This window comes from Oreochromis niloticus, linkage group LG18 (assembly GCF_001858045.2).
Source record: "Oreochromis niloticus isolate F11D_XX linkage group LG18, O_niloticus_UMD_NMBU, whole genome shotgun sequence".
Classification (NCBI taxonomy): Eukaryota; Metazoa; Chordata; class Actinopteri; order Cichliformes; family Cichlidae; genus Oreochromis; species Oreochromis niloticus.
The window spans coordinates 7,988,615-8,012,981 of record NC_031982.2 but is presented as its reverse complement, the minus strand read 5'-3'; the positions used below and the strand labels follow the sequence as shown (position 1 = coordinate 8,012,981).

Sequence of the window (24,367 nt, the reverse complement as noted above, 5' to 3'; positions counted from 1 at the left end):
TGACTTGGTGCCTTCATGCCATATGGTTGAGAGCGGCCGGCCCAGGTTTGAGTCCAACCCGCAGCCCTTTGCTGCATGTCTTCTCACTTTCCTGTTGTTTCTTCACTAAATCTATCAAATAAAAAGCTGAAAAAGGCCCCAAAAAAGTGATTTGAGCGGATCGTGACATGTTAGAATGAGTACACCTTGACATTAAAACACATCAGCCTGTTTTATTTTAGCCATGTCTGCATTTACGGTATATGGTTTGTAACTTTGGAACTGAATATGTCTGTGAAGGTTGTCAGTCATCCAGGTCATAGTAATCTAAGGAGCTTGGAAAGAAATGCATCTGGATTAATGGATGAAGGTTTCAGCCACCCTCTTCAGTGCAAAAGTTCCTCCGTCTAACCTCACAATACAAGAAAAGAAGGCCGTCACATCCCTGAGCAAAGACAAAAACATCACCATATTACCAGCCTACAAGAGGGGGTACACTGTTGTTCTAAACACAACAGATTATCACACAAAAATTACTACACTCCTCGGTGACAACAACACCTATGAAGCCTTATAATGTGACCCCACAAGCAACTACAAAAAGAAAGTCATCAGTTGCCAACTGAAAAGTTGACATGATAAAGTCATTGACTGCCCTACATAATACCGTCTGTACCCAGGGGATTCTATACCTAGTATGTATGGGCTTCCAAAGATCCACAAAGAAGGAGTCTCACTCAGACCCATTGTTACCAGTATAAACTGAGCCACCTACAACATTTCCAAACACCTTGCTACCGTCCTAGTACCCCTTGTGGGGAACACCCCTCATCACATCAAAAAGTCCACTGACTTCACCAACAAGGTCCACAAACGTACACTTAATCCATGGCGTCCTTTGATGTGGTCGCTCTTTTCACACGCATACCTGTAACTGAGGAAGTGGAAACTGTCAGAAAACGACTACAACAAGACAGCTCCTTGGAAAAGATAAGATAAGATAACCTTTATTAGTCCCACACGTGGGAAATTTGTTTTGTTTTGTCACAGCAGGAAGTGGACAGTGCAAAAGTTATGAAGCAAAAATTAGAATAAAATAAAATAAGAATAAATACTGTACACAACTGTACAGAATAGAATAAAATAAAATACTATATACAGTAGAATAAAATAGAATAAAATATACAATAAGATAAAAATAGAATACAAATGCTATTTACAACTGAGTAAAAATACAACGATGCCAGAAAAGATTATTGCACATTAGTGTTATTGCACATGTGTGGATGTGTGTGTTTAATCAGTTAAAGTCTTTGTTGTGGAGTCTGACAGCAGTGGGGAGGAAAGACCTGCGAAATCTCTCCGTCCCACACCGTGGGTGCCGCAGTCTCCCACTGAAGGAGCTGCTCAGTGCTGTCACAGTCTCATGCATGGGGTGGGAGATGTTGTCCAACAGGGATGACAGCTTAGCCGCCACTTTCCTGTCACTCACCACCTCCACTGGGTCCAGAGGGCATCCTAGAACAGAGCTGGCCCTTCGGATCAGCCTGTTCAGTCTCTTCCTGTCCCCAGCAGAGATGCTGCCACCCCAGCAGACCGCACCATAAAAGATGGCTGAGGCCACCACAGAGTCATAGAAGGTCTTCAGGAGTGGGCCCTCTACTCCAAACGACCTGAGTCTCCGCAGCAGGTACAGTCTGCTCTGCCCTTTCCTGTAGAGAGCGTCTGAGTTATGAGTCCAGTCCAGTTTGCTGTTCAGATGAACACCAAGGTACCTGTAGCTGTCCACAGCCTCAGTGTCCATACCTTGGATGTTCAGTGGTTGCAGTGGAGGATGTTTGTGCCTGCGGAAGTCTACCACCAGCTCCTTGGTTTTACTGGCATTGATCTGGAGGTAGTTCAGCTGGCACCAGTCCACAAAGTCTTGAGTCAGTCCTCTGTACTCCTTGTCGTCCCCATCAGTGATGAAGCCGACTATTGCAGAGTCATCAGAGAACTTCTGCAGGAAGCACTGGGTGGAGTTGTGGGAGAAGTCTGCAGTGTAGATGGTGAAGAGGAACGGAGCCAGAACCGTTCCCTGTGGGGCCCCCGTACTGCAGACGACCCTGTCCGACACGCAGCCCTGAGTCCTCACATACTGTGGTCGGTCGGTGAGGTAGTCCAAAATCCAGGTAGTGAGGTGATGGTCCACTCCAGAGTTCTCCAGCTTGTCCTTCAGAACCGAGGGAAGAATGGTGTTGAAGGCACTGGAGAAATCAAAGAACATGATTCTCACAGTGCTCCCAGCGGTCTCCAGGTGAGCGAGGGAACGATGTAGGAGGTGAATGATGGCATCATCCGCTCCAATGCCAGGCTGGTAGGCAAACTGAAGTGGGTCCAGTGATGAGCTCACAAGGCGCCGAAGCTGAGCCAGGACCAACCAACAAAACAGAATCAGCTTCACCCCCAATCAGATTTTCTCACTGTTAGACCTCTCCCTTACTGCCACATATTTTAAATACAACAAGGGTTTCTACAGACAAAACATGGATGTGGAAAGATCACTCTTTCAAGGATGCCAATGTTCACATTTTGGACAGAGAAGACAGATGGTTTGAAAGAGGAGTGAAAGAAGCCATCTACGCCCACTTTGAATGACCATCCTTGAACAGAGGGGGTGACTTACGACACCAACTGTCTGCCATCAATATTCCAGTTTTGAAACGCCTTAACACCTACTCATATCTTGGGCCATCTGACCTCAGTAAGTCACATGATAGGGTGGGGCTATGTTTCACAGTAGGTTCACCCGAAACCTTGGCTGATAGTGACCCACACCCGTTTTCACACCTTGGCTTGTGTGAATAGGCAGAGGATCAATAGGGGGTCCATGACCCTCTTGGGGACACTCCCAAAAGGCCTTAAAAATCTGGGACTCTCCACCACTTAGAACTGAAGAAGCTTTTTGGATGAGAGGAGAAACGTCTTCAAGAAACATAAGGAAGTCCAGATGCTTTTCTTTCCAAGCTCCTTAGATTGGTAACTGAAGAAAAAACAATCTCACTGTCTTCACTGAGGTTTTGGATGAATTAATAAATGAATGAAAATCTGGAATGTTTTTGTGTATACTGTGGCACTATGAGGGGAGTGTTGAAGATGTTTTTGAACATCTAAAAAATAATATTATTATTATTTCTGAAGCATCAAGAAAAAATGTCTTGATGCATGCTCAATCGTCAGCCAAAAGATTGATTTTGTTCATCTGGACGTATCGTTTTCAGTGGGAGAAACATTTAGTTACTCATCCAAGTTACTTCTTCAGTCTCAGCTGACTGCAGGTTTCCCCAACCCTATAAACAGTACATTGCACAATAACTGAAAACAGCCCACTGAATGAACAATGGGCTGTGAGGTCAGTTCCTTGATCACTGATATGCAAACTGTCATGACCATTGATCAACAACCACTGATCAAAGCCCATTGATCATTGATCAAAGACTGTTGAGCAAACACCACTGATCATTGGCCATGAGTACCATTCACAGAGAGTTGGGGAATGGCTGCAATCACAGCGTTGTAAGATAGTGAAAGATGTACCAAACACTGGTTTGAGCGGGGAATCAGGGAGGCTATTTATGTGAAAAGGGAAAGACCATCTTAGAATTGAGGAGGGGCCCTAAGGGCACATCTTTCGCCATCTTACAATGCTGTGATTGCAGCCATTCCCTAACTCTCTGTGAATGGTACTCATGGCCATTGATCAGTGGTCTTTGATCAATAATCAATGGGCTTTGATCAGTGGTTGTTGATCAATGGTCATGATAGTTTGATCAAGGAACTGACCTCAGAAAAATGTCAGTAATTTCTGTAATTCAGCTTAATTTGGGTTTATGACCATTAATATCTTTTAAATGTATTTATTTTTTATTCCATCCTCTTTGTTTAATCCAATATCTTCTGTAACAACTAATAATTCTTTAACTTCTTTTTGCTTTTAGGCATAGAATTAAACATTAGCTCCAGATGTTCTGAGTGGGTAAAATAAATGTAATATTCTCTCAGTGAGATCAGATGTCACATTAACCTGTAGCAGCACAGAGTGCATGGAAAAGTTAGTTAGTTCACCTGTAGACACATATGTTTGAGTATGAGTATGTTTGTCCTCTCATCAAGAGTAGGGGAGACCGGGGATAGTTGTAACATTTTTGACATTTCTGTCTGTAAATTGGAGCTCTTTTAAGGTAGTGGATTCAAAATGTAATGCAAAGTATTTACATGTCTCGGCTATTAAATAGTGCAGCTATTTTCTCTGCAGCACAATTACCCATTGCATGGTATGGTCTCAAACACAAAGAGTGAAATGTTACAATTAACCCCATAGTCTGGGTTAGTTGTAACATATCCTGGGGTGAAATGTAACACAATGAAATAAGGGTACTGACAAAACATTAACATGTAATCTTTGTTTATTCAACACATGAATGCACTTAGAGCCATTTATGTAGCTATGTGTGTGTGTGACAGAATGCAGAAATCTAGCTTTTGAACATATTCCAACCCCCCAAAAAAGACAAATGATGGAATTTTCTGCAACTGAATATTCCATTCATTTTTGTTGGTCTTCCTTGAGTTTGGCCTCATTGGCTCAGTGGGCATTATAACCTACAACTCTTGCACCAACTTTTTAACATATGAAGCTGAAAAAATGTAGTTGTGCACCAGCATCGCAATTCCATTACTTTTTTGTCATACTTTTTGCAAAGTGCTTCAGAAAGATGAGGAAATCTGTTTCTTGCACCCATCCTGATTTATTTCCACTACCAATACTTCCTACTGGTCCACCTCTGACACAGTGGTCTGCATAATGTATGTGTGGGAACACAAACAGTGGAGGAATTGTGTTGCCAATGGCATTAACCGCATATACAAAAGCGACCAGTGAACCTCTCTCTGCTGATGTCGTTGCCCCAACTTGTTTAATATAAGTTAAAGTAATAGTCTGGTAAGTTGTAACATCTGCATTATTGTTACAACTAACCCAGACTGTTGCTGTTACAACTGACCCAGACTCATATAACCATGAACTAGCTAACATTACAGCCAACGGCTAAAACATTAGCACTAAAGACCTACACAGAATATATCCCCATAGACATACAAATAACATAATTTAAGTTTGATGAGTTTAACTGCAAAGCAGATAATGCTATTAGAAATTGAAATAAAGTAGAAAAACTTACTTTTTGGCATACAAATTACTTTTTTTCGTGTTAAATTGTCTGTGTTTGACAAAATGTGCTGATTTTTCACATGTGATAGCAGAACTGAATTGGGCATGCACAGGATGAGTCACATCATTTGAAACTTAGCCCTGATTGGAGAAATTGGAAGTGTTACAACTGACCCACGTTACAGCTATCCCCGGTCTCCCCTATGTCAAAGCATTTAGTCACCTTAGGCTCACTAAATATGTCACAAGGAAGTAGACTTTGTTTCTGCATTGATACTAAAAATTAAGTATTGCAGATGAAGAACAACACAAATTTAGTGACCTTTGAATTTGACAGTGAACATGTGTTGATATGTGGTGTGTATAGCAGCGTATATAACAGCCACTTGAAGCTTTTGCCAAATGTGAATCAGTTCCTGTAGAGTCACATGTTAATATAACCAACTTCAGATATGAAATTAACATGTTTCATGCCTGGTAAAAAACAAAACAAACCCCCAATTGTGTTGGTTTCTATGGTTAATTTCCCACCAATTCATCTTTTGTACCAACTGTACAAAAGATGATTCATTACCTTAACTGTGTGCTGCTATACACACTGGGTTTTCACACTGGGTGCTGGACAGGTCCATGTTTCAGATAAAAACTCCGATGTTTACAGTAGATGAAAGCACTGTGGTGTTTTCCAGGGTTTTCACACTGCTGATTTTGTCTGTCCTGTGTTTCGGTGTTTACTATAAACATGAGTTTCCTTCTGCCCTCTGTACCCATGATGAATACATGCGGGACATGCTGGACATTAACACTGGCACCAATACAGACACAGTAACCACAACCAACTGCACACAACCATAACAAATTTTTTTTTACTTTTACCTAGAACTTAATTCTTTGTGTAAATTTCTAAAAATAATAATAATTGTATGTCAGTTTTTCTATGTGTTATCCTTGCATAAAGTCCCATCATCTCTACAGTGGCCCAGATGGACATCACTAATTGCATTTTATGTATGTGGCTAGAGACCAACTACATAATTACTAAGCCAAAGGTAGAGTAGAAAAGAAATCCTGCTTCATGTTCATGTTTCAGACAGATGACAATTAGCTGGCTAAACAACGACAACAGCAAACAGCAGCAAAAACAACAGAAAACTTCATGATATTCTCAACAACTTAGCTAAGTATAGATGCATCAAACAGAAGTGAACTTGACTCATGAACTGACTCATCAAGTTGTACCTGACTCCTTTTAAAAGTGCATCTTAAAGCTCTGTGCTAAAATATCTCTCTGGTATCTCTCTCACTCAGTACAGCGCAGTCTTAAATTTTTTAACTATGGGTTTCATTAAAATAAAAATACAAATATTAATAATAAATAAATCTCCTTGTACACAGATACTAAATATAAACTAATTACAGTGTGAGACCAGTTTTATTATACTTGAAAATTATCTTTATCCAGTCAAATTAAATTGTTTTAGAGTGTGAGTGACTGCAAAAGAAGCAACAGTGTCGTCTACTTTAAAGCCTCTGGGCATCTTTCTACTATTGGACATGGTTGCCTAGCAGCAGGCATTTAGGCGGGGACAGTGGAGGCAGTGAGCGGAGTAGGAAAGAGGGGGCGGGGTTCCCTTCCAACTCAGCAGGGGAGGAGGGCTGTTGGGCTGGGCTCCCCAGACTGAAACGCGGCTTTCACGTTGGTGGTAGTAACCCCACTGTTAGCATTGCCGCCCCCTCCAACCCATCTACCTTCCCCTCTAATCAGCTGGTAGTCGGTGGTTTTTAACAGTGCACTCGGTACTAGCGTGAGAAGATGTCTAACGTCAACTGGAAGCCCTTTGTTTTCGGCGGGTTGGCTTCAGTAACGGCGGAATGTGGTGAGTGATGCGGCTAAGCCGAGCAGCGTGACTTCCTGTTGATTATTAATGATTTACAGTGTCGCATGAGTGTTAATACAATGCTCTGTGTTGCAGGAACCTTTCCAATCGACCTAGCCAAGACGCGCCTTCAGGTACAAGGCCAGGTGGGCGATAGCAAGTACCGAGAGATCCGCTACCGAGGCATGCTGCACGCTATAATGAGGATCGGAAGAGAGGAGGGGCTCCGAGCTCTGTATTCAGGGTCAGTAGGACGGACTCGCATGCTAGTGTTGTACGTGGGGTCTCCATAGCCTCGGCCCCCAAACGTAACTGCATTAAGATCTGACAGCTTTTCAACCATTTCCTTGTGTGTTTCTGTTTTTTCAGACATTTTTACACTTCCTCTCTTTCTCCACACTTCCTTTTTTGCTGAAAGCCAGATCAAATCCTCTTCCTCTACTGGCGAAAGAGAGGCTCTGTTTTAGATTAGTCAAAAACCTTCAGAAATACTGCTGAACTGGGTAATGAAAGTAAACTTCCTTTGTTGCAGGATTGCTCCTGCCATGCTGCGGCAGGCCTCCTACGGGACCATAAAAATTGGCACATACCAGAGCTTTAAGAGGCTACTGGTTGAAAGGCCAGAGGGTGAGTCTCAGTTTCTCTTTCTCTGTCTGAAACAAACACACACACAACCACACACTCAGCCTGCTGTTTATGGCAACATGTGCACATTCCTCTTGAAGGTCACAGATGAGGCACAGATGTGCACGTGTGTGACCTACTTAAACATGTATCCTCACTTTTCCTCATGTGAGAGCTCTTTGTAACAGTCAGCGCCTGCAGTGAAACACTGAAAACTGACTGCTGCCCGATATCAAACGCAGCTTGTTCACACTTACAGCCTGCCTCCCACTCGCTCTTCTCTTTCAGACGAGACGCTGTTGACTAACGTGTTGTGCGGCATTCTCTCCGGTGTCATCTCCTCCTCCATCGCCAACCCTACTGATGTGCTTAAGGTAACTGTTTACACACGTGAGGGTCGTGTCGGATCTTGTGCTCTCTTTATCAGATGGCAGTAGGACATGTCTGACAGGTTTTTGGATCTGTGGTGAGGCCTGGAGCCATTTTCCACAGATACAGACTGCAGCTTTTTCTCACTTTTTCACTTTTGTTCTGTTGTATAAGGAGTTGTAGTCTTGAGGAAGCAATGTCTTTTTTTTTTTCTTTTCCAAGTCCTAACTTTTGTCAAGTGGAATGAAGGGCATCGTGGTGTCCCTGTGACCTCAATTATGTGTTATTTATAGAGTGAAACCTCACAGTTTTAGCATAGTGTTCTGTAAATGATATGCGTGCAGGGCTGCCAGTGCTTATCTGTGCTCAGACTGTGTCCTGGCTAGGCGTGGCTTTTTTTAAACTCCTTGTAAGCCACATGACCTTCTGTCTGCAGTCCATTAAGGGTTAACAGGGTAATACACGCGCCTGCTGTTGGGGAACATTATGTTTTGATGACACTGTGTACTAGCTGCGCATGCCAAGCCTTTCACTGAGCCAAGAAATGAACCAGGCCCGATTTGCTAACAAGTCAAGGATGGGCTGGAGCGTTCTTGGAAGCAGGGATTGGGAAAATACTTTTGAGTACTGAGCTTGCCAAAAACAATTCCAGCAAACTTTTAAATTCCAATAGAAGCCCAAGAAACACACTCTCCCCTAAGTTGGCTTTGCAGCGTTACACATCGTTTGTGCACTCTTACCCTTTTTCAAGTTCAACTTCGTAACATTCACCTCTTTCTGTCCTCCCAGATCCGCATGCAAGCTCAGGGAAATGTGATCCAGGGCAGTATGATGGGCAACTTCATTAATATCTACCAGGAGGAGGGGACCAGAGGACTGTGGAAGGTGCAGAGAAGCTTAAAAAATGACAGCAGTATATACAGCATTGAGATGGTACAGGCACCCAACTTTAACCTTTTCTCTCTCCGCATCAGGGTGTCTCTCTAACAGCTCAGAGGGCAGCTATCGTGGTCGGGGTGGAGCTTCCAGTCTACGACCTCACCAAGAAGCATCTCATCCTGTCGGGTTACATGGGGGACACCGTGTACACACACTTCTTGTGAGTTTGAACCGGCTCCTCTTTGGCTATCGCGTCATGTGGTGCAATAACATTCAGGAAATTGCTTGCAGGTGGGGCGTATTCTAATATATTCAGGTGGACTTGAGCCAGAAAAACGGATCAAATACAGATTTTGGCTCATTGTTTGAAAGGTTGATGTTGATGTTGATGTTTTTTTTGTTTGTTTATGTTTTTTTTTTTTTTTTTCATAAAAATCCTTAAAATAAAAATCTCTTGCTCAGAATATGTTTTACCAGACAGGTATTGTGCTGTATTGTAGAGATTACCCAGCACTCCCAGCGGAAACCATTTCACAGTATTCATCCTAGTTATTTCAGGATGTCTGCTCAGAGCTGCAGTGACGCCAAGTTTGTACCTGCCAGCGACTTCAGTGATTGTATTTATAGCAGCAAATGCCATGTGGGTACTTGGACGAGGCTGAGAATATTTTCTGTTTGTACTGGTGGCGTACACACCACAATAAAGACTGTTTTTAGTACCAGCAACATAACTAAGGGACATAATGCATTTACCCTTATGGTCAACAGGTCCAGCTTTGTGTGCGGCTTGGCGGGGGCTCTGGCATCAAATCCAGTGGACGTGGTCCGGACACGCATGATGAACCAGAGAGGAGGAGCGCTGTACCAGGGAACATTAGACTGTCTGCTGCAGGTCAGTCTGAACCCCTGAAACGTGCTCAGATTCTGTTGCCCTCTAGCTGAAGAGTTACTCCATCGATTTTTGAATGCAAGTCTTCTCATCATGTAAACACAGACACAGTCTTGAAAAAGAAGGCACTTGGACTGCTTTAAGCTTGTGAAGATATTTCAGCTCTTATCCAAGATGCTTCTTCAGCCCTAAAAACAAATGTGATCGATGTTTCAAAGGAAGATTGATATTTCCATCTGCAGTAATAATGCAGTGTCTGTTCTGGGACCTTCTCGCCCTTTCATTCATGCACATACATGGAAAGTCAGAATCAGCATGAAGGCTAATTTGGGGTAGGGTACAAAGTGGTTTGCAGATGTGCAGCAACTATGGATAAGGTGAAGCAGCTTAAATGCTGTACTTTATATTTGATTTGTCATTAGAATGTGTAGGAGAGTATCGACAGGGCTGTCAGCTGGAGTGGATCGAGAATGAGGCTGAATGTCACTTTGTGACTGGCCTGAACTAATTTTGTGCTCTATTTGTATCACATCTAAAATGTGAGAAAATGACCCCTGATGAAAATTAGTGCAGGGGAGACGGGTAAGCAAAAAAGAGAGGAGCATTCTGGGAAGTACAGGATCTAGTGGGTTGGTTTTTCATGCAAAAGCCCATCTTTATTGAGCTGTGGTAATTAACGACTGGAATACTTTTTAAAATGCAGACATCTTCATGAATTTCAGCAGCTGTGAAGTTTAGATGGTAAATGGACTGATTCTTATATAGCGCTTTTCTACTCTCCCGGAGTACTCATGCCACATTCACCCATTCACACCCACTCATACAAGCACTTCTAAAGCCAAGTGCAACTAATAAGCATTCACACAGTCACACATCGGAGGGCAATTTGGGGTTAATATCTTGCCCAAGGATATTTGGCATGCAGACTGGGGGAGCCAGGAATCGAACCACCAACCTTCCAATCAGTAGCTGATCTGCTCTACCGCCTGAGCCACAGCCACCCCAGATGTTTCCATTAGTTGGTCATACATGAATTATTTTTTTTCTCCTTGATGGTACATATGTAATCTCATATAGCAAAGTTGAATATCCAGATCAGACCTTAATTTCACTCATTCTTCAGTCCAAGTAAATAAATGCGCAGAGTGGGTGATCATCAGAGAGTAAAGAGTGTTTGTTTTGTTCTTTCAGACGTGGCGCTCTGAAGGCTTCATGGCCCTCTACAAGGGTTTCTTCCCCAACTGGCTGCGCCTAGGACCATGGAACATCATCGTATCCTTTCCACACAGATGTTGTGATCTGTTTTTATATACACACACACTCTCACACACACACAGTGTGTATATATCTCCTCTGTGGTGCAACACCTTCTAAGCTGTAGGAAATTCTCTTATGTATTCGTTGCCTTTGTTTCACTGAGGAAGGCTTTGTTAAACGCTCGCTAACTCTTTTATGTAACTCTGTGAAACTACTGCCTCACTGCCCGACTGGCACTGATTAGAGACAAATGGCTGCGTGTGATGGAAATAGGGAAAAGTGTGGAGAGTGAACATTATCAAAGACTAAGACTGGATTAAAGGTGATTGAACAGGGAAATAAAGGCTGGCAGATACTCACTGTGCTCCAACCAGGCCTGAAAGATCTAATGAGATTAGTTCTTTTTGCAGCAGAAATTGGGGTAACGGGAGAGACTCGGTGGTGCCACTCATTCTGACCAAAAAAACAAAGTCCACTCCTCTTTTTTTCTTAAGTTCCTTTACTCCAATTTTCAGTTCTTCCTCACCTATGAACAGCTGAAGCAGATCAGCGTGTGATCAGCATAACAACATGGCGGAGATGAGTATGAGCGCACGCTCCAAGAGGAGCTGAGAGGACCAAGGTGACGCGAGCTTGATGGAACCAGCAGGGGGAAAGGGGAACACACATGTAGACCTGCGTGAAGGGTCAAAATGTGAATTTGCCAGATTCTTGTCCGTAAACCTGTGTGAATGTGACACAACTGTAACACACACACACACACACACACACCACACACACACACACACACACACACACACACAGATCCATGTATTTCATACTTTTTCTCATCTAAATGCTACGTCAGGCTAAGCAACTTTACATTTGCTATACAGTTCCCTCAGATTCACGTGGCCTGATTTATTGACTGGGAACCAACAGTCCCAGGAACTTTGCTTAAAGGTGTCTCTAAAGTCACAGGGAAAACACGAGGCGTCTACACTTTTTAAGTGCTCTATAACTGAGTGCCTTAGTTTGCGATGCAGGGCTGTCTGAGCTCTACGCTGTGTAAGGACGGCAGCTGACAATCGCCATAATCACTCCCTTTATGAATAGATTGAAAAGATGTTTGGTGTGCACGAGGTGACAAATTTGAATGTGGATATTGTGTTTGGGTTTTTTTTTTTAAATTAATTTATGTGTTTCTAAATTTAAAGAGACGGGTGTGTGAAAAGGTAAAATTATTTCAAAGAGTTTTCCCTGAGGTGTTTAGCAAAGAGCCAAGAATACATCCTGGTGTGCTGTAATAAATGAGTTACATAAACGGCTCCTTGTCCATATGTGGTGATTAGTGGTCCCTCATGCCAGCAAGTGCAGACGGTGAGTGTGACCTCAGGCAGCTGAAGGTTGACTCTGTGCTCCCCGTTATGTTATCATTTGGTCTGCTGGAGAAAAAAGAAGTTACATAAACCTACATATTATATCAGCTCCAGGTTCAGCCCGCTGAGCCGGCTGCGGTGCCGTTGTTTATGCTTTAAGGCACTCAAACCGCTGCACATGAGCCGCAAGTAACGCCAAATGTATTTCCATATAATGTATTTGCTGTAAATGTGAGCTTTTATTGCGAGGAATGAATATGCCGCTGGCTGTTATGTGTGTGCACGCATGTGTGTGAGCTATTGCTGCTGCCAAAGTATAAGCCAGAGTAACTTTTGTTATACCTTGTTGATGTAAATGCTCCATGTATATTTGAAATGATTAAAAATAAAGAAAAGGACATGGATTTGTCTCAGTATTGTCCTTCCCTGGTACCACAGTGTGGCACTGTGGAGCTACACACTCACCCCAGCTTAACTGAATACACCAGTATCTGTTTATTATGAGTCTTTTTTTTAATTCCCAAACCTCAGCTTTGAGGCCACAAATCTAGCACAGTCGTGTTTCTTGGGGATCGCCTGGTTCCTTTCAAACGTGTTCAAGCGGCATCCCACGAACGTTATGAATTTTTCAGGGGGAATATAAGATGTAATTGTTTTATTTCTGTGGGTAAATTCCCCAGTTTTCCCTCATCAGAGCTGTTTGAGGAGCTCAGGGGAGTGGAAGGCGCCGCAGCGAAAGCGCAGGTCTCTGCGTGGATCTGTGCCTCGCTGTGTTATTTAGGGAGCGCCACCGCGGGACTTATTACTTGTGTGAGAACTGATACTGTTGGGTCTGCTTCATCTCAGCCACTGTGAGTCTCAGCGCAGCGTTTGCTGTTGGCGTCCTGAGCGTGGCTGGGTGGAATAGCTCGATTCAAAAACAGTGCAGCAGAGTGTGGCAGGAGGACTGGTTTTAACACTTGGGTACGATCCACCCACAGCACAATTAGACCTCTAGGGCTTGAATCCGTGTCAAATTGAGGTAGAAGAAGAATCCGTGAGGCGAGGTGTAAAACAGAAATGAGAATAACGTGTGGCTTGATGCCAGGATCCGGCATCTGTAAGTTGGCAATATAGCCGTCTCTGGCACAGTCCTGTACAAGCTGGACAAGTATGACCACAGGGGATTCCAGCAGTCACAGACATGCTACATTATGGGTATTATTTGCTGCCTGGCCCAAATGTGCGGGGGGGTACCGGCTCTATTGTGTTCCAGGGATCAGAGTGAGCTTTTGTGTCTGAGGGATAAGGCTCTACGCTGCTCCAAAACACCCTGCCCTTTTTTTTTTTCATTTATTTTTTTCTCTGCCTATTTTTTTTGTTCTTTCAGCCGTTTCTCTAATGAAAATGCTGCAACCCACAGATGGACGAGCGGATGGAAATGCAGACAAGGAGACAAATCTATCGTAGTCTGAGGATCCATTCAGAGCAAGAACTCTAAGCCCCACTGTGCTGACAAAGACAGAAATCACAGGCTTATTGCCATTTCTTTTTTACTCACACTTATTTTCAGTTATGGGACAAATCTTTTTTTTTTTTTTCATTTTCTTGTCTTGATGCTTATATTTGAGAAAAAAATGAATGACTTCCATCCTGAAAGCACATTGTTTGCAGGTCACGGATTTGGCATAACATCAAAATACTGTGCTTAGAGAGATGTCTGAAACGTCTCCCTCCTGAAGGGGGGGGGGGAGTGCAGCCTTCTGTAATTTGAAATCGTGGCTGTGGTAAATATTTTTGATAAATTGCACAGCCATACCCTGCCCGTGAAGAACAAGCTGACAAAGTGAGGCTTTCGAACTGAGGAACACAATAGATCGTGAAAAAATGTCAGCTTATTCTTCAGGAATTCTTCCCTGCAAAACCACAAAGATCATTTTGGAGTACATTTCAGAAAAGACAAATTACAGCAAACCGCTGCAGGAAAAGAGAATAAAAAAGAAAACAACTGACATTTTGGGAAATACACTTATTTGCTTTCTTGCTGGAAATTAGATGACAAATATCACTCTGCTATCTGTAAATATGGGGCCGGAGCCAGCATTTGGTCAGCGCAGTACAAAGCTTTCAAAGTATTTGTGTATAGTATTGTGCAAAAGTCTTGAGCTACCCCTGGTTGCCTTAGATTTTGTTTCCAAGGAGACGGACTTGTGGTCTTGAGCAAAAGGTTGTTGAAAGTTTTCTTTGGACCTTGGCTGCTTTTTCACTCATTTTCAGTCCACTTATTGTACCTGACCATTTACAGAGGAATGTTAATGTGAGCCACTTAACACTGACCTTATGAATCATTCAAGCAAAGAAAAAGGCACTAACAAGTGATGAACCAGTCTACTGTGTACACATAGCAGAAAGCTTAGCAAAGAATTTATTTTAAATTGTATCTTTAAACACTTCTCACAAAAACACACAATTTGTTCCCATTTCTTTGTTTGAATTTGTGAAAAAATCTCAAAGATAACACACTGTGACAGGCGTAAAATAGTATTTAGCAGTCTCTGAAAAGAACTACAACAGATGAACTGAAAGTATCTGAATGTCAAAAAGGAAGAAAAATCCAGCAAAGACCTGAGACCTGAGACCAGGATCTGAGAGATGGCTTTCTTCAGAAAGGAAAACAGGGAGAAAAGGCTGAACTGGACTGAAAACCAGTGGCAATAGGTCTTCTGGAGTGACGAATCAGAATTTTGGTCGGGAGAGAGGTCAAAACTAATGGAATTATAACCACAGAAAAGTTCCATCAGATTTTAATCCAGCGTACCATATCATCTGTAAAGTGTTTTAATTTTTCATCATGACAATCATCCCAAACACACTGCCAATGCAGTAAAAGTACATCTGGATAGAAGAACACACATTAAAACACTATCAGTCATGGACCGGCCTCCCCAGAGCCCGGACATCAACATTACTGAAGCAGCGTGGGATCATCTGAAGGCAGCCAACAGCCAAAGAAGAGCTTTGAATGTCCTTCAAGAACCCTGGAGGACTGAAGAATACCTATAATCATTATGTATGAATGAAACATGGATGTTATTTTGTCTAGTTTAAACTTTGGTTGTACTAAAAGAAACTTTGTACAGCCGTTCACTGCCTACTCGCCAGTGTTCTCATCCTTTTAAATACAGATTCTTTCCTTCTTTTACTTGATCATCAAAAGGACACAATTCGAGAACGGTGCCTCCTTTTTCTGTTACTTTTATAAAAATGTTCAAGTGCCTGACTCAACCGTCCATATTGACTGAAACTCCTTTTCCAAACAAACAACAGGCTCGCTAGATCACAGCGCGGTCGACCTACATTCACACACCACTGGAAGGGGACTGGAACCCCAGGGAGACAGGATCACAAGGATGAGCCGCTGGTAATGCTGCTCCATTGTTCCATTAAGATGAGAACGGGCCAACAGAGTGAATGTTAAAGGAGATAAAGCGTGGGGAGATTTGTTCCGCATGCTGACTTCTTTCACTCTAAGGCTTCAAGAGTCAGGGAAAGTTAAGTCATGTCACTTGTGAAGCTTCTTGACGTCTTTATAAAAGTTAAATGACCTGTTAGTGTGTTCTGCTATTTTCAAAAGAACAGTTTGACATTTTGGGGACTATACAAATTCCCTTTCTTGCAGAGAGTTAGACAAGAAAAGTGATAACACCTGAGCCCATGTGCAAATAGCCTGTTCAAAGCCTATTGATGTCATGGAGATGAATCGAGCTGAAAAGCTTTAAAAGATTATTTACACCTTCTGTTTTTTATAGCATTATATGATTGATTATAGGCCAGAACTGAAATCAAACATGATCTTTCCTTTTAAAAAAAACCAAAAAGAAAACACGGCATCACATTCAGGATACAGATAATTAGTAGATGATTTTGTGGTGGTCTGGGAGGAATCATCTGCTGCTGAATGTGAATAAGAGCAGAGATGGTGATCGGCTTCAGAAGGAGGATAACACCTGTGTGGCTATGTGTCTATCCTGGAACAGCATGCCAAGTACCTGGGCATCCACATCCACAACAGGCTGAACCAGAAGACCAAAAAAAAGACACAAGCAGGCTCGGGTTCTTAAGGAAGCCAACTTCGTTCAGTGTATGCAGTAAAATGATGGAGGTTTTCTGTGACTGAGTTGTGGTAAGCCCAATGTACTTTACCGTGGTGTGCTATTTATTGCTTTCCTGCTATCTACAATTAGACAGTTTACAAAATATGACTGGATTGATGTGGCTCCGCCCCCCCGTGACCCTGATATGGACAAATGGAGGAGAATGGATGGACGGACTGGACTGAACAGAGTTGTGAACTCTGCCATCACAGCATCACAGAGCTCTTGCCAGACTCGTTCTGCCTCATGTAATTCCCAAGCATAAACACTAGGCAGAGCTCATGCACTTTCTTCCCACTAAGACATGGGAGCTGAGGTGTAAACACACCATCTGCCTGTCCCCAACAGCCAGACTCTGTCTCCCCCTCCATAACCCGCTCAGTCACTGCTCCCTCATTAATATCCCAGCTTCTGATAAGGAATAAATATTCAAATATGCAGCGGTATCAGTTTCCTTGGACGCCTGATTTAAAATTCCCTGCCCTCAGGCACACAGGCACAGCATGCCCACAGAGCACACACAATCCATACAAAAAAAAAAAAAAAAACACAGCACACACACACACACACACACACACACACACACACACACACACACACACACACACAGGGGCCTCTGATGTATCCCAGTGGCCTTAGTGGGATTGCTAACTGACACCAGAGCCCTCCCACATACTGTGTGAAGCTGCTGTTCTCCACTTCTGTTTATCTCTGGCTTTTTTTTTTTTTTAAAGAGGCGGAGGCAATGGGGGGTAAAGTGAGAAGAGTTGGGAAAGAGAGGTGAAAGACTTAGGTGGGGAAAGGGAATAAAAATGAACTGATGGAATGAGATGTTAGATGGAGTCAACGGGGGAGATACGGGAGGGGGAAACTTTATTGGAACTCAGCTGGCATGGAAGCCGGGGGTGAGCCTGCGTAGAAAGAGAATAGAAGATGACAAGAGGAGAAGGGATCGGTAGGAGAGAGGAGAGGATGCAACACATGTCCTGATTCTCTGCTGCGCTCCAATTAGCATCCATATGAAGCCCGCTTGTCAAGCCGCTGTGCCGAGGACTCGAGACACAAATGCGCCACAAGACGAAGGCTTATTGGTCCTGGCATTATTTGACTTGAGAGTGGTGTAAGAAAATGGGTAAAACAGGAAAGATTGGGGTTTTCTGGTGGTGCCTGATGCTTGCAAATATCAGCAGGTGGAATATTTACCCTCAATCTGAATGTTAAAAGAAGGAAAATCAATATAAGCAACAGGAAGAATACTGCCTTAGAAAACAGCCTTATTTTCAGTCATTAAGGTGCTTGTTAAATTGAGGAGACTAAAAGGAGAACCTGAATCACAAGTAGATCCGAACAGTGCTGCCAAAGATTTTATCACTCATTAACTAATGATATGTTATTTTGGAAAATCTAGAGGAAATGAGGTGGAAATTCAACTGAGATTTTCCCCGGTTTTGCTCAGAAAGGTGAGTTAATTTATTGTAAGACGAAGCACAGAATCAGTGTGTTTGTTTCCCGTGGGTGGGTGATTTTAGGAGACTCTACACCACTTTCCACACCTGTACTGATGACACAGGTCTTATTGATGCTCTTTCCCCAAACTTCGAACAGCTCAGTCGGCATGAAACTACAATCTAATTTAGATGTTCAAAGGGTTGGAGAGCCTCATGCTTTAATTCTCTGGAACTTACCCGGAGCCAGCAGGCACGTAGAAATCAGTGACGTCTGTGGATCTCCCCAACTCTGCTTTTAATCATAAAAAAAAAGTAGTTAAAGCAGAGTCACATTCTGATCTTCACAGAGAGGACTAATTCATGTTTTTATATCCAACGGGCCAGACTATTGTAATGCTCTCCTATCTTGTCGACCCAAAGAAGTCATAAATCAGTCACAACTGATTTCAGCCTCCGATGCCTGAGGGCTGACAAAGAGGAGAACATATAACTCCTTTTTAAAATCCTGACACTCGTTGCCTGTCAGACTCTGGATCTGTTTTAAAACTGCTTTAGTTTTCATGAACGGAGGTTTTTCTTTTTTTCTTTTTTTTAGTTATTGCAACATTTGAATTTTGTTTATTGGTTTCATTATTACCTTTTTAACATTTTTAGCCCCTCCTGTGTGTGTCTCAAACTGTTTTACTGCTTATATTTGATATTTGTTAGCAGCTTTTCAGTCATCTAAAATCCCAGACAATAGATGGCATATGTGTATTTTCTCTGGGAAGTATTTCATTTGAGGCAATATTATTGTGTTTTGTATGCATTCATTTTGTTGTCTTTGTTCTTTGTAACTGTAGTTCATAGTGCAGTAAAAAATCTGTTTTTTTAAGAGGAGCAAATAATGGATAAGAGGTATTGATTTGTAAACAACTGCATGAATAACTTTACCGTATGTTTCAGTTTTATACTACAATATATTTCTAACTAACTAGGCAGCTCATTATTTTTCTCATTTTCAAGATACTTTCTTTATAGATGTAATGATTTGGGTTCAAGCTGAAAGAAAGGCAAGATTTTAAATGTATAAGCAAGGTCAGAGGTGAAATGTGACATGATATTTGGGTGTAAACTATAATGTGATATTTAGAATCCCTGTATACCAGGATCATTTCCTAAATGTTGCCAGTACAAACAAAGGCAGCAGTATTTTAAGCAAAGATTTAAAGATAAAAGACATTTTTTGAATTTCATGACATCCATGAAAGTTTGACCTTATTTGACCTTGAAGAAGAGGTCAGAAGTCCAAAGTAACGTGCTATTTGGAACCCCCATAAATCATTCCCTATATGCCTCTAGCTTGTCAGTACAAACAATGGCAGCGAGAAACATCGTTCTATTTAGCATTTTTATCACTTTCACCTTCTGATCTGTTTATTGACATTGAAGAAGAGTTCAAAGGTCAAATGTGACATGATATTTGAAATCTTTATATGGTACTTTCTTTACCTTAACAATGCACACCACACTTGTAAGAATCATAGTTTCTAAGGCTTTTTTCTTTTTGGGTTAATTTTCGACTAATGAATCATTACGTTGTCCTTGAAGACTTTGGTGGATGTGAGACAATTTTTAATGGATCGCTAACATGACCCCCACTCTACACCCCTACAAAGTTTTGTGAAAAGTTAAAGTTTCTGATCTGTTGTGTTCACACACGTGCAAACCAGAAGCACGGCCTCTTTGGCAGAGATAACAAAATAAACAGTACTATGTACTGTATCTTTTCAGATGCTCTCGGCGTCACTTCCACAGAAATGCATCTGTAATTGGAAATGGATTACTGGGATTACCTGACTTTGTTTGAAAGATCCCCCAAGTAATGATTCAAAAATGTAAAAAGTAATGTTATCCATAGCAAAGTGACATCATGCATCAAACACCTAAGCTGAATTGTTAGTGAAGTGAGAGCTCGGCTGGCTTGATCGCCATCGAGCTATGTTCACAGCTCCTGCAATAGCGTTGTGGGATATTTATGCTGCTGTAGTGTCCAGGGAACACATACTACCCCGATATTCCCCCTTAAATAGTCTGTATCTAGCACACTGCGGTTTCATATTATTTAAAATTTAGTGAAGATAGTGAAGATTCTCATCAAGAGAGTTTTGGTTAGTTGGCACGAAACAGCATCTTTTGACATGTGAGCTGATCAAATGTTCTAGTTTTGGGGTATTAAACAATTTGAATCACGAGCGCTTCCCTTCATGGCTGCCAGATCTCAATCCAAGTCAGCAACTGAGATCTGGCAACAGTGTGCTGGCCACATCACCCAAAACACCAGATGAGGGAATAGTGTTTTTACCTTCAGCAGGCTTTTAGGATACTTAAATGAACTCAGGTAGCCCAGCATAGACGGATGAACTGAAGCATCTTCTGACTCATATTTGTGGCTGATTGCAAAGAGCCAAAGGTAAAGTCTTCATGGGTGTGCTAATGCTTGTACAGCCTTAATACCTGAAGTGAGAGTCAAATCTTGCACTGCTTAATGCGTTTAAGGATTTCAGTCTAAATCTGTCTGATGCCATTTGGGAGCGAAAAGAGAGAAAGAGAGAGAAAGCAAATGTGCAAACTCATCTCTGCTGTGTGGAGAAGCAGCCACCAAATGAGTTAACATGGCTCTCAAGAAAAGGTGCATAAAGCAGAGCATACTCTCAAGAAACCATTTACTCCAGTTTTATTGCAAAAGTGCAAATATTTGTGCCACTTTCACGCATCTCCCTGCCTTCTCTGAGATATTTTTAAAATGACTGACTTTGTATTGGTCTCATTGTGAGTTCCCCTCCCTGTGTCATATGAGTGAAGTAGGCCAGGCACTGTAGGGGATCACAGATCAATCATGGCACACACACACACACACAGACACAGGCAGTGAAGAAAAAAAAGGAGGAGAATCAGGCATGTAACTCTTCTCCTATCTTAACCAAATAAGAGTCACATGTCTTCTGGAGGCATAAGGCTTCGCATCACACAGTAATCTGCTGAGGGAACAATCACGCCACTGTTGCCGGTGCAACTGTTTGACTGTTTGAGGTGAGAGGCCCATCACGCCCTCTCTTCCTCTCTCTTTCAGCTCCACAGGTGCAGTCTGACACAATGTCTGGCAGGAAGCTTGCGTTTCAAAGAACGTGCCACAGTGTGATCTCTGGGAAGGGTCTTCTGATCGCGTCCCTGATAACCTACTTATTTGCGTTATGCATTACGCTGGTGTAAAAAGGCAGCAGTCATGTGGCACTAAAAAAAAAAAAGCCCACAAAAAACATGAACAATCATGTGATAATCGAAGAAAAGATCTCATTTGTGTTGATTAACAAGAGGCAATAAGAACCAGTCGTTCTTATTGCCTTTGTAAAACGGTGGACTATAGAAAGGCAGACAGAAGACAGAAGGACACAAGCTTCCATCCTCAAGTACTGCACAGCTCTAAAAACCTCCATTCACACACACACACACACACACACACACACCGAGTGGATTTATTGAAACTGTTTGCCAATAAGGTCACAACACCAATTAAAGTCACACAAGGAGTGTATCTCCTTTGCAAGCTTAGCCGTCTGACCTCCGCTCACACAGAGGGGCCAGTGTATTATCTAAAGAGGTTGCGCGCTTTCTCGCTCGCTCTCTCTCTCTCACACACACGCATAAAGCTCCATCTGTCATGCACGGTGTGTGTGATGTGTTAATATTTAAGGGGTTGGGTGCTGAAGCCACATGAAGGACTGCTTCTGCTATTATTAAGTTAGCGGGGTTTGTGACTGTATTTCTGCACAAGAATTTTTTTTCTTTCTTTTGGTGCATAAAAATCATCCATAGGGCCCCCTTCAATAAATCTCACTAAACTGACGTTTCTATTTTAGCAACTTGACCACATGTCAGCAAGCAATTGTGTATTTCTGGCCGTCTGATAAATCTAAACCCAATGCCGCTTCTTCTTGTAGCTTTAGTTTTTGGCGGTTAACAATTTGGAGGTGGTGGAGGGGTGTTTTGGGAGGGCATCTGGATATTAAGCAGCTAATTGCTTTACTGTGTTTGCCAGCTTGGAGCGTCTGTGCTATAATACATAAACAGGTCCTTAACGCTGTCTGCTACTGCTGGTAAGGATGCTATTAAGAACAGGGAGGTTAAAACAAGGCCGGGTGATTCACATTAATATTTCATCATTTAATCCTAAGCATGCTTGGAAATGATCTCATACTTTTTCAATCTATATGAACCCCCTGGATTGATATAATGTGTCTCCACGTTCACATGCCCCAAAAAACGTCATTAAGAAAAGAGACTTCATTAAAAAAAACAAAAAACAACCACAACCACAACAATAGTGCTTTAAGGCATGTAACTGTATGATAATGGGCAGCTTTTATCCTGTTTTCCCCCTTTCTAGTATTGGTTTGTATTCAGCACACACAGCTAAAAACCCATCTATGTTTTTACAGTTGATGATCTTTTTTGTTAATTTGCAGTAAAGCTCAACCCCCTTCCACCACCACCACCACAACACATACACACAAGTGTGTATCATAACTTTAGAGGACATTACGATACTCCCCATCCATAATCACTACTCGCTAAATGTCTTTACCTTAAATCGAGGCTGTTTATAAAAGTAGAAATGCTTTTTACCCTCGTAAGGAAGATACAGTGTGTCCCCGTACTGTGACAGCATTAACAGAATTAGGTCCCAACAACATGAATCATACCTGTGGCATACACACACGCACACACACACACACACACACACACACACACGCTCACACAGGCACACACACACGCATGCACGCACGCACGCACGCACGCACTTACTTCCATGGTGGATTTTTTTCTCCTCACACAGACGAGCTGTAATAGGAGGCATGCATCACTAATCTCGGTATTAAGACGCCATTCCAGAGTTCAAAGTGTTTTTTTTCTCTCCCCCACTTTCATTTCCAGTTCTCTTAACATCTAAAAGACAGAATCCACAGACATGCAGTCAAAGACACGCTGAAAAAAAATGCCTGTGTTAGTATTAACTTGGCATCCTGCAATAATAATTCATAATTCATGTTATTTTCAGAAACACAGGATGTGCTTTGTGAGCGTGTATCAAAAGATGGCGATAACCTACAGACATAAATAAAAATGTACATAAAAACAAGTGGTCAACTAATAATACATACAGGGTGGGCCATTTATATGGATACACCGTAATAAATGGGAATGGTTGGTGATATTAAAGTCCTGTTTGTGGCACATTAGTATATGTGAGGGGGCAAACTCCTCAAGATAGGTGGTGACCATGGTGGCCAATTAGAAGTCGGCCATCTTGGATACAACTTTTGTTTTTTCAATAGGAAGAGGGCCATGTGACACATCAAACGTATTGGTAATGTCACAAGAAAAACAACTGTGGTCTGCTTGGTTTCAACGTAACTTTATTCTTTCATGAGTTATTTACAAGTTTTTGACCACTTATAAAATGTGTTCAATGTGCTGCCCATTGTGTTGGATTGTCAATGCAACCCTCTTCTCCCACTTTTCACACACTGATAGCAACACCGCAGGAGAAATGCCAGCACAGGCATCCAGTATCTGTAGTTTCAGGTGCTGCACATCTCGTATCTTCACACCATAGACAATTGCCTTCAGATGACCCCAAAGATAAAAGTCTAAGGGGGTCAGATCGGGAGACCTTGGGGGCCATTCAACTGGCCCACGACGACCAATCCACTTTCCAGGAAACTGTTCATCTAGGAATGCTCGGACCTGGCACCCATAATGTGGTGGTGCACCATCTTGCTGGAAAAACTCAAGGAACGTTCCAGCTTCAGTGCATAAAGAGGGAAACACATCATCATGTAGCAATTTCAAATATCCAGTGGCCTTGAGGTTTCCATTGATGAAGAATGGACCCACTATCGTTGTACCCCATATACCACACCAAACCATCACTTTTGTTGTTCCAACAGTCTTGGAGGGATCCATCCAATGTGGGTTAGTGTCAGACCAATAGCGGTGGTTTTGTTTGTTAACTTCACCATTCACATAAAAGTTTGCCTCATCACTGAACAAAATCTTCTGCGTGAACTGAGGGTCCTGTTCCAATTTTTGTTTTGCCTTTTGTGCAAATTCTGTGCGCCGATCTGGGTCATCTTCTTTGAGATGCTGCAGTAGCTGGAGTTCGTAAGGGTGCCATATGTGAGTAGCTAATATCCGTCGAAGGGATGTTCGACTAATGCCACTCTCCAGTGACATGCGGCGAGTGCTACGCTGTCGGCTCTTGCTGAATGAAGCTAGGACAGCCACTGATGTTTCTTCATTAGT

The 24,367-nt window shown here is 42.4% G+C and overlaps 1 protein-coding gene across 1 annotated transcript; it reads left to right on the top strand.

The window, feature by feature from the left end:
- Positions 1-6,794: 6,794 nt before the first annotated feature.
- Positions 6,795-11,739, top strand: LOC100698510 (kidney mitochondrial carrier protein 1). Its single transcript, XM_003453350.5, has 9 exons — positions 6,795-7,065; positions 7,162-7,309; positions 7,598-7,692; positions 7,978-8,063; positions 8,848-8,943; positions 9,033-9,157; positions 9,706-9,829; positions 11,018-11,098; positions 11,599-11,739. The coding sequence occupies exons 1-9, from the start codon at positions 7,002-7,004 to the stop codon at positions 11,638-11,640; spliced, it is 861 nt and encodes a 286-aa protein (XP_003453398.1). The 5' UTR covers positions 6,795-7,001; the 3' UTR covers positions 11,641-11,739.
- The last annotated feature ends 12,628 nt before the right edge of the window (positions 11,740-24,367 follow it).

Bases quoted from the DNA above. Each gene is read 5' to 3' on its own strand.
- LOC100698510 (XM_003453350.5), top strand. From the start codon at position 7,002: ATGTCTAACGTCAACTGGAAGCCCTTTGTTTTCGGCGGGTTGGCTTCA. The intron at 7,693-7,977 runs GTGAGTCTCAGT...CTTCTCTTTCAG, and splicing joins ACTGGTTGAAAGGCCAGAGG to ACGAGACGCTGTTGACTAAC. The intron at 8,944-9,032 runs GTGCAGAGAAGC...TCTCCGCATCAG, and splicing joins GGACCAGAGGACTGTGGAAG to GGTGTCTCTCTAACAGCTCA.